At 41.9% G+C, this 10,931-nt stretch overlaps 1 protein-coding gene across 1 annotated transcript in view; it reads right to left on the bottom strand.

Moving 5' to 3' along the window:
• LOC108794122 (serine/threonine-protein kinase Sgk1) overlaps window positions 1–2,264 on the bottom strand; it is an 8,043-nt gene extending 5,779 nt beyond the window's left edge. The window contains exon 1 of the mRNA XM_018565109.1: window positions 1,842–2,264. Within this exon, the coding sequence (XP_018420611.1) occupies window positions 1,842–1,875 (34 nt within the window). The 5' untranslated portion in view covers window positions 1,876–2,264. The remainder of the gene's footprint in view (window positions 1–1,841) is intronic.
• Between the last annotated feature and the right edge of the window lie 8,667 nt (window positions 2,265–10,931).

Below are 10,931 nucleotides of genomic sequence, written 5' to 3'. Positions count from 1 at the left end.
GGGGCATAAAGTTGTGATCTCATAGATTAGGGGGTACAGAGCAATAATGTAATAGATTAGTGGGCACAGGGCTGGGATCTCATAGATCAGGGTGCACAAGGCTAGGATCTCATAGATCAGGGAGCACAAGGCTAGGATCTCATAGATCAGGGTGCACAGGGCTTAGGATCTCATAGATCAGGGGGCACAAGGCTAGGATCTCATAGATCAGGGTGCACAGGGCTAAGATATCATAGATCAGGGTGCACAGTTTTAGGATCTCATAGATCAGAGAGCACCAGGCTAGGATCTCATGGGTCAGAGAGCACAGGGCTGTGATCTAATCGTTTAGTGGGACATAAAGCTGTGATCAGTTGTGACCGGTTCAGGATTGTATTTTCTAAGCACAGAAGGCATTGAGGGCAGCTCTTGTGACAGTAGGTAGCATGGCACTGGTAGACTACACAACTCTATCACAACGAACGATAACAAGGGATTCCTACTGGTTAGTAAGAGGCAGCTCGTATAACTGTAATACATATTAGAGCATTAAACGTGATATACAGGATTTCAACGTACATGGGGTGATCAATGTCTGGGTACATTGATCTCCATCTATACTGAGCTGTATTGTGAGTGTTCAACTTGGAGCAGTTGTTTCTCCAACGCACTGGTGGGAGGCAATGGCATGATGCAAATAGCACATCCCACTCATGGTGCTCATCTCCCCCCATAACAAATGTCTCTTACAAAAGACAACACGTGAGAGTGGGCGGAGGGAGTCCCTGCTGGAGGTGTGTATACAGGTGTGACAAGGAAAACAAAGCCTGGAGACAGACATCCCCCTCTCCTCCTAAACTGCACAGCAAAGCTGATCAGAGCAGATCCAACCAGTCACCCAACTGCTGTGATCACACCCACAGCATGAGAAACAGTCATTAGCTGCTCCTGACGTGCCCTCTAAATGCACCCATATGAAGACATCAAAATGACAATTCCATAAAATGAGCGTGCCCCTCTACTTAATTCCTGGATCAGGGGTAGGCAACCTTGGCACTCCAGCTACAAGTCCCAGGATGCACTTCAAAACTGACAGCCACAATCATGTTTCCCAAAGGCAAAGACATGATGTGCTTTATAGTTTAACTAGAGCTGGAGTTCTGAAATTGCCTTCTCCTCGGGATCATATGATCATTTATATTAATGGAGTGACACTGCACAGCTCATTATAAAGCGGCCACCTTCAGAAGTATCACGCTTCTACCACAAGAGGGCGCTGACACGCAGACTACAGTCTGGATGAAGTTCAACCACCTAGAGCTACGGTCTGAAATGTACAGTTTACATTTTTCCCCCTGACATTTCACTGCACTCATTAAACTAACCACAAACGCGATTGGGGATCTGAGAATGTTACATGCCACAGGCTGAATCTGCACTCTGCAGGCACCTTCAAATGGAATCAGCCACCCCTAGCAACCTCTGGAGGAACCCTGGAAGAGAATGGCTAGTCTGGATTGTAATCTCACCAGATATTAATCACCTGAGCCCCATCCATCAGTTTACATCTCCTCCTAAAGTCATTAAAAGTTAGCTGACAATTCTCAGACAATGCTAAGCCCATAAAGAGATTAATTGCACATTAGACAGACAAGTTATTTACTTCCCCAGCAAGATCAGCAGAAAACAATAGGACTTTCACTTGTTTGCAAGCCTCCAGGACAATGTCACCCCCCCTTATCCCGTCCGAGAGTGATAAGTGCAGCACACAAGTCCCAGATCTTTAACAGGCTGAGAAGAGGGGGGTCACAGTATGCACAATTCATCAAGCAATATGTATACAGCAGATCAGAGAAACCTACCTTTCAGAGGCGACTTTTCTGTCTTAGTTCTCATGTTGGAATGCAGCTATGAAGTGGCAGTCATATAATCCACAGGATCTTTCTCCTCCCCTCAACACACTGAATAGGATCCACAGAACAGGGAAAAGGGAGCCTCTCTGGTGCAGTCAGCTACTTTATGAAGCCCCAGGCAAAGCGATTAGCATAGAGCAGATAAGGGTACAGGGAAAGATTGGCTGCCTGGCCCTGCCCACTGCAACATCACAGTCAAAATGACAGAGATCAGAGCTTTCAAATGTCACCTGGCACGATGTTTGGGGTCACAACCTCTTGCAGTGGTGGGACAGACTAGAGACAGCTCGGTAGTGCTGAGGAAGGAAGCGATCAGGGGTCGCCTGTCTTCTCAGGAGACAGCTCTGCTGCTATGTGGCGCCTGGCTGGGGTTGTCACACTGACTTGTGTCATCTGCATGAAAGTCAGCTTGTTGAGACTTTTCTTCCTCCGGGCCGGATACCCAGGGTGGAGCAGGCGCCCCCTGTTCAGCCCTGCCACCTACTAAGCATTTCCTAACAGGAAAAATACTGGTTTCTGAAGTCTTTTTTTCCCTTTTCCTTCCTGACAGTGTAATCCTAGTTAGTGAATCCAGCTAATAAATGAAGAAAGCTGAATGAGCTACACATTGTTTGGGGTTTCTTCTACAATACTACAGCTCACAATTCTATATGTATACAGAAATCAAGAAGCAATTCTACTAGAGGCATTGCTAGACCCTGGCACCTGTCCCAGGTCTTCTACTGAGTGCCCCAGGATTTTTTTTCTGAGTGCCCCAGGCCTCCTACTGAGTGCCCTGAGTGCTTCAGGTCATTTACTGAGTTGCCCCAGGTTTTTTTCTGAGTGCTCAAGGTCTTCTACTGAGTGCCCCAGGTCTTTTATGAGTGCTCCAGGCCTTCTGCTGAGTGCCCAGGCTGTAGCCCTCCTGCCCTGCAAGGTGCAACTGCTACATTTGCATTGTCCATACTGTCATGGCCCCATTGACACCAAATGTCTACAAGTGAATCATCCCTTGGGAAGTAACAAGTTGGTGCACAGCTTTTACCAATTGTGATATTTCCCTGGTTTACCGAAGATACATGAAAAGATTTAGCTGGACCCCTTAGACATCCACACGGCCATTGGCTCCTGCCTAGGTTGCCTCATGGATGATCCTACTCTGTACCTGGCTGCACATCGGTTCTTTGAAATTGAGAAACAGACCCAAAGCAAGCATGTAGTGCATGGAAATGGAAAATCACAGCATAGATGTTTTTACTGAAGAACCTAGACTCTAGAGCCTCAACATAGATAGAAAAAACCCCACATTATACAGGAGGTATATGCAGTCCCTTCACCTGTTTCTCCCTGCTGTTTTAGTTCAGTTTTCCTCATCTAGCATTATAACTGGAACAGTCTTTTACCATAGGTTGCTTCACTTGTCTTTTTTTAATCCTTTATAGAATGGGTACAAAGGTGTAGTCATTTACATGATATGCCCTTGCATTGCTGTGATTCCTGCACAAAGATTACACTGTACAGCTCTCTGCAAACTCACTGAACTCGGCACTAGCACACAGTTCAGGTTACTGACCCTCGGTTTAAATAGTGTGGCCAGACAGAGAGGAACTTTTGTGTTATTAATCTTATTACAGAAAGTATTTTCTGATATTGCCACAGATTAATATGTTTGCATTCAAAGAAGAGTAATGCATATTCAGCATACAAAGATATAACCAAATAGCAGAAAAGAATGCATGGAGGTGGGAGCATGCTTCTGAGACCTGCTGAAAGAGCAGAAATAATAGTATAATGAAAAAAATAGTGCAATACCATTATGCACATAGTATTATGAAAGTAAGCAACTTCTGGGTCCCAAGTCTTTAAATTGAGAAGGGAGGTTACATGGTTTTAAATGCTATATTGGTATACCTGGTCACAAGTAACTGAAGCTACTGCAATCCGTCTCCATATTACTACTAGAAAAGAAAAATGATAAGTAATGCTGCTCTGCAATCCATTTACTCTTCCTCACAGGTAGTTGTTCAATGGCTACATCTGTCTATGTATGCAATTATCATAACAGTGCTTTCTTGTCAACTGGGTATTCAACCTGATTTTGGTGCCAAAAGGTATCCATAGGCTTCAGGGAGTGAAATCGGGCCCTGATTTTCCTAGCTGATCACTATTTTCCCCATGATCTAAGCATGGTACAGTAAATGTCTGTGCAGGGCATAAACCTGCAATGGCATAAACCTGCATACTTGGCTCATAAGAGAATGCATGTTTATGAAACATTTGTTCTGCAGAAAGACTGTACAGTGGTCTGACTTCCTGATTGCCATCCTATGTCACAAAGTACCTATCAGATTCGTTTTAAAACATACTATGTACTCTCTTCATGGATCTTATTATAACACCTCATGTGTGAATGAACCATCCAAATACAATAAACCACAATAGAAATACTGTCAGCTAGAATTACAAAAGTTGGTTCTACTAAGCTACGTAAAACCTTAAAAAACATATGTACATTGTGGGACCCTGCTTTTTTTTTAAGCATGTATATCTTTATTGAATTTTGTAGAATACATAACAACTGGTGGTCATGAAAGTAATATGAGGGAAGAAGTAAGAACTCCCCCAGATTGTTTTCAGTTATATATTAGGATGACGTCTAGGGGCACGCGTAAGGATGTAGTAGAGGAGATGAAAAGAAGGGGGAAAAGATTAAGTTATTGACACACTAAATCATGGGTACGATTGAAGCGTGTATGGTTGAAGCATGTATGATTGAAGTGCAATGCAATGAGTGATCGAAAAAAGCAAAGCGCTAGGGGAAAAATGTGCAAAGGAGCGAAGGGTAGGTGTTCGGGCTAAAACCGATTTGTAAACCTGTTAGGTGTATAGCTGTGTAAAAACCAAACTAAAACACTATAAATAAATAGAGAGGCTCCAACCGTATGAAGTTATACAATTAAAATCAAAAAGTCAAGTCCAATAGATTATATAGTTAATAAGTGCTAATAAACATCAAAAAATCAAAAAACGTGTCCAAATAGGTAAAATAATCCGGTGAACGGTGAACTCCGTGTGAAAGAATGCAAATATACAAAGATAGCAAAGTGCTTGAAGATGATCCGAACAGCCCCTCTCGGGTGGGTACTCACCAAAGGGAAGTTGAAAGAAAGCTCGTAGCGAGTGGTGGCGTGGTTAGACTTAGGATATAAGGATTCATCCCTCTTCAGAGCAGCTTCGGGTTTTAATTATTCTTTCACAATTTATTCACATATTTAATTTTAATTCATTTATTTTCTTTATTATCACCCCCCTCCAGAAGCGCAGATTAATTTGTTTACAATGCAATGAGTACCTGCTAGCAGATGGGGGTTCACCTGGATGTGGGCGTGAAAGGGAGGAAGGGCAATGAAGTTTGATGAGATGGTACATATACACCTATGTAGCAGTAAACACCTTCATATGTTATTAGAGAGACATAACTATGCATATTTAAACATATAAGTCACAAAACATCAAGTTCGCCTAAGACCCATCAGATTTATCCAGGAGATACCAAGAGGAGTATTTCAATTGAGGTTTAGTCTTTTCGGTCAACAAGAACTTAGTCCAGGTCTTAATGAATCTGTCCGTGAAATGTAGGTTGTGTTTAGTGTCAAGTTTATGGATGAGCATGAGGTGGTGTAGAGTAGTCGGAACATCTGCTAAAGTGGGTGGAGTAGTAAGAAGCCAAGCTCTAAGAATATTTTTTAAGCAGCCAAAAGGCAGTAATGTTCCCATTGGGACAATGAAGAGTGGGAGCTAATCAAGGGCTCTTGTGCTACATGGAATAAGCAAAAAGATGGGGTAAGTAACCCTGAGAGGGTTGACAACAGCGACATGTAACGGAGTACAGTTTCCCAAAATCGTTGAATACTAGGGCATTGCCAAAAAAGATGGGTCAGGTTGGGGCGTGGGGCTTGACATTTTTGGCAAGATTGGAGCCAATTTGTATGTGGGTGAGTGGGGCCAAAGTTAAATGCACAATACGCTATCAATAATATAATGTTATCTATAATATCATATTTTGTAAATATATTTTTATACAATTAACGAATGTCAGCACCTCACAGAGAAACCATCTCAGGAACCTATTCATAGTATAGCTGGACTGGCTCAGAATCTACTTCCTATTTGAAATGTTTAAAAAACAAAAACATACATACCCATGTGTTATTTACTGATATTTTGCTGGAGATAATGTGCTTCTGTTAACCTAGTATTCATTAGATTTACCAACAAAGGTGACTGACTTCCAGGTCTCTGTCGGCTTTCTGACATTTTCTGGCCACTCAGGGCAGCAATAGAGCAGTTCTTTTCTTTTCAGAGTTCACGTGCTATTGGCCTTTGGATAAGTTCATTGCCCTAGGATTTGCTGAAATGTACAGTACAAACAGATCACTGCACTTTCCATGCAGAGTGAAATGTATTCATGGAATTGGGATGGAGTGCCCAATTGTCGAATGTGGCCATTTTGCCTGCTAGAAAATGATCCATGTGTACCTAGCAGAGCTTTCCATGTACTTCACATGTCCAGTGCTTCTGGTTCTCAACATGTTCCAGGCAGAGAATCTCATGTATTTAAATGTTTCACATGGAGCGTATTGCATGTCCCTGGCCATGTAGGCCTTATGGTTAGCATGTCACTGGCAGAGAATCCCATGTGCTCAGAATGTAATTGACAGGGAATCACAGGTGGTTGGTTTGGCCTTAGTGACGTATTTCTTGCATTTAGCATGTTTCCAGCATACCCCAACAGATATTTTAATATGCTGAGTGTTCCCCTAGCAGAACATCCCATTGACTCAGAATATCCTTGGCAGAGTACTCCGTATGCTGAGCATATCCCTGGCAGAGAATCCCATGTGTGCAGCATATCCCTTGAAGGGTGCTTCTTATGTGCAGTATGTTCCTGGCAGAGATTTGGAAGACTGCTCCAAGTGCAAAGCAGCACACCCCTGGCAGAGTGCCCTATATGGTTAACATGTTTCTCCTAGTGTGTCTCTTGTGCTCATCATAACTCTAAAAATATTCCTTGGTGTCTATCCCAACTTGAGCAACCACTGCAGTCTTTGCTGAGAATAATACAGTTTCATGCACAGCTGATTGTGCTGCACCTCCACAGAATTTATTGAAGGGGCTTGCAGTATGCTCAACATAGACAACAGTGCATTGGTGCTATATTAACTGTTGGAAAGCTACAGGAAGCCTAATGCATGAGCTGTGGTAATGTACAGCAGCTGCTAATGGGGAAAGTACTGTAGATGTATTAGTGAATGTACACTAAACATAGCAGTTAAAAATAGATATTATGTTTAGTGTACATTCCGTAATACAATGGACTTATATGTTGTATGCTGAATTGAACAGGCTCCGTCTTATATGGAACCTTTTACTGTGTGAAAAAGAATCTCCAGTCAGAGGAAGTGACAGTTTAGCAGACCCAGCAGATGTTTAACCTCCCAGGAGGACAGAAGTCATACACCGTAAAGTACAGAATGTCAGTGACTGTAAGACCTATCTCAGGGGAAAAAAACCTACCCTTGCAGTAGGGCTACCCATGCACTGCAAGAGTTAACTGCTCATTTTTTCTAGGGGTATTGTATAAAGGACTTTTACTTACCTGATCCCCGCTTCCCCAGCGGTAAGCACTCACCTCATCTCCCCTCTGCCCCGGCTTGTGGACTGTCCCTCAGAGTCCTCACATATAATTCAGGCTGCATTGTACATGATGATGTCAGTGGGCCTCCGACTGTCAGAGTGGAGGGGGGAAGAGGTTGTGGGTTTCAGATTTAGAGCCTGTAGGGGTGGGGATCAGGTAGGCAAAAGACCTTAACACGGGTACCCTAGACAAAAACGAGCAGTTAACCCTTGTTGTGCGGGGGTAGCACTGCAATGATCAATTTTCTAGTAGTAGAACATGTTGACTTTGCAAAGTGAACTTTCAATTGCAAAGGGATCTTAACTTAGCTCAGTGTATGGGGTGAAGTTAAGTTGAAATTTAATTTGCAAAGAATATCCAATCATGTGCAAGTAGAAATGAAAAAAAAAAATATTTTTGCTCACACCTGATTGGCTGATAGAAGTCACTGAACAATTTCACCTCATTCACTAAGCTATGTGAAAATTCACTTTGCAAAGTCAACATGCTTTACTCCTTTGGTATAGCAACCTTAGTGTCAGAATGGCGTTCTCTGGATGTATTCATTGTTTTGTATTCATCTATCTGAGTCATCTTTACAGTTTCCTTTTTTACAGTCATAGCTAAATTGTAGCACTTGCCAGTCAGGTCTAAATCCTATATTGGGTAGGCAGCTGCCTGTGGCAATTAATCTTGGGGTAATGTATACAAGCAACCCCTGGTATGCACTGGCCAGCAGGGTCTGGATGACATTTACTTTTAATGGTATGTTTTGCTGGGAAATCAAAATGATAATAAAGCAGATGGTAACTGTGCCCAATTTTTGGTGTGTTTGTTTTAAGCAATCTCGTTATGTTGCTTTATTTAACTGTACTTTTTTCAGTCTATCTTGCAGGCTACAGATACAGATTTTAGAAAAGAGATTTTTTTTTCATTATGGTAACACTATAGTGTGATTTTCTTTTCTTTTTTTTTTTTTAGTAAAGCAGTACACACAAGTGCCATACCACAATGTAACATAGCATCAGTGCCAAAATCTTCTCAATGGAAACTTCCTGGAAGCCACAGCTGGTACAGACTGTACTTGTAAAGACATAGAATTCATGTTTTCATGCCCTAGTTATAGAAGGAGAAATCAAGAGTTCTAGCTGCACTCCTTACCGGAGTCAAAAGAAGGACCCGTGTGGACGGGTGGGTGCTTGTAGTGGCCACGGATGGCACCGTGAAGAGATACGATAAAAAATAACGCCACCAGCACTCCAAGGGTTAATGAAGCAATAGTCGATTTATTAGCACATTGCCATTCAATTGCAAGCGCTTTCGGGGCCGCAGAGGGTCCCCTTCATTCTGAGCCTGATGAAGGGGACCCTCTGCGGCCCCAAAAGCGCTTGCAGTTGAATGGCAATGTGCTAATAAATTGACTATTGCTTCATTAACCCTTGGAGTGCTGGTGGCGTTATTTTTTAAGTTATAGAAGGAGAACACGCTTATATTCTTGAGACAAAAACGGGAGATTGGGACGGCAAAAACGGGACGGTTTTAATATTCCGTATTCATGAAAAAGTAAGATGATAACAAAAGTTTTATGACAATATAGTAGATGTGTACAGCATAAAGTTTTCTTGGGTGGCGTGTCTTCTTATGTGATGTCAGATGCACCAAGATGGCGACGCCCATACAACAAATTACTATATGCCCGAATATATAGTAATTTGTATATTCGGGTATATATTAATTCGGATTAACTGCCGAATTGACAGAAAGTCGTTGATTTGGCAGTTTGTCCAAATCCAAATGAATGTCCGAATCAACAATAAACAATTATTCTTCAGAACTCATACAATGCAGTGCATTGTTTCTGCACCTTTCTCCCTTCCTATACTGCCTCATCTTTCTATTGTGTCAGTTTGAGGAGCAGACAACTATGCCATTAACCTTGAGATTTCTTAACACTCTGCAGCACTGCCCTGCTGAGATAAAAGCTGTGCCGGCAGAGACTTCTTAGGAGTGCGTTCTGTGTGCCTCCTTACTGAGACCGACTGGCTACATAGATGTAGAAGCTAAGGCCGGTCTCAATAAGGAGGCGCACAGACTCAGAGCGCACTCCTAAGAAGGTAAATGGGCAAAATTGATTTTTTTTTTAAAAACAAGACGGGAAAAATTAAGAAATAACAACACTACTAGGGAACCCTATATTTATGTAACCATAGTAAAATAGCTACTTGGACTGGAAAATGACACATGTCAATCAACTGCAGTTTAATACAAATGTGTGCAGTTTGGGTCCAGAGGATTCCAAAACATAAGCAGTTTATAAGAGAAAATGTTGCATTTTCCTGGACTTATGATGCATCATAAGCAATCATCTTTGTTTCTCTACATGTCTTCTGAAATAAGACATTTCATTGTTGCTCCCTAGAAACTAAACCTGCAACTGAAAATGATAGCTGGGGAATCAAACGAAGAATCTGGTACCTGTGGAGCAACATATATATGATGGCCAAATGCACAGCAATTTTCAGGCAGTTTGACCATTTTCAATTATCTAAGATCATTTCGAGCCTATTGGATGTATTTGATTAGAGGATTTTGTTTACAGAAGGTATTCACAAGACATTACTTTCTGACAAATAAAAACAAATTAGGTTGCAGATATTCATTAATTTCTTATTTTAGAGAGACCCTTATTTTCAGTCTGAAACCAAAGCCATTCCTGCAAAGAAAAGGGTTAACACCTACCCCTCCTGCCACCTGTGCTGTTGATGCCTGCTATCTTCAAGAGGTATGCGGCCTTCAGCCCATATGTCACTACAGGACACAGCAACAACATAGGGGCTGGAGGAAGAAACCACAACACTCAGTGAAGGACCAGGACACCCAGGAGTGCCGGATGCCAAAGATGTTTCAGCCAGTGTAACATAGCAGCCAGCAGGTATCAGCAGCAGGAGGGTAAGTATTAATTAATCTTTATTTGATTTTTTTTGAAGGCATGGCTTTGGTTTCAGATTTAAAACAGCAACAGGCACTCTTTAAAGGAAACTAGGTTTCTTGTTTACACAATTTCAGGTATTGTAACAGTGTTTACCTAACGATATCTTTCCCATTTTTACATGCTTGCGGTTTCATGTTTTCATGTTTGTATTCACATAGATTTTGTGTCATACGTCTTTGCTGATCCACTGCTGAGATTACAGTGAGTATACATCACATGGAATGTGTATTGTTTTCGATTTGTCTGAGCAGAGGGAGAGATTTTCAAAACAACAGGAGGGTATAGGCACTGTGCAGTACTAGCCAGCAGAAAGCAAAGTCTAAAAACGTTTAAAAAAAAAAAGTATATTCCCTGTAAGGGTTTTTTTTTTAATGAGCCAATATTCTTATTC

Source organism: Nanorana parkeri, unplaced genomic scaffold (assembly GCF_000935625.1).
Source record: "Nanorana parkeri isolate BGI_ZX_2015 unplaced genomic scaffold, ASM93562v1 scaffold813, whole genome shotgun sequence".
Lineage (NCBI taxonomy): Eukaryota > Metazoa > Chordata > Amphibia > Anura > Dicroglossidae > Nanorana > Nanorana parkeri.
This window is presented reverse-complemented; position numbering and strand designations above follow the sequence as displayed.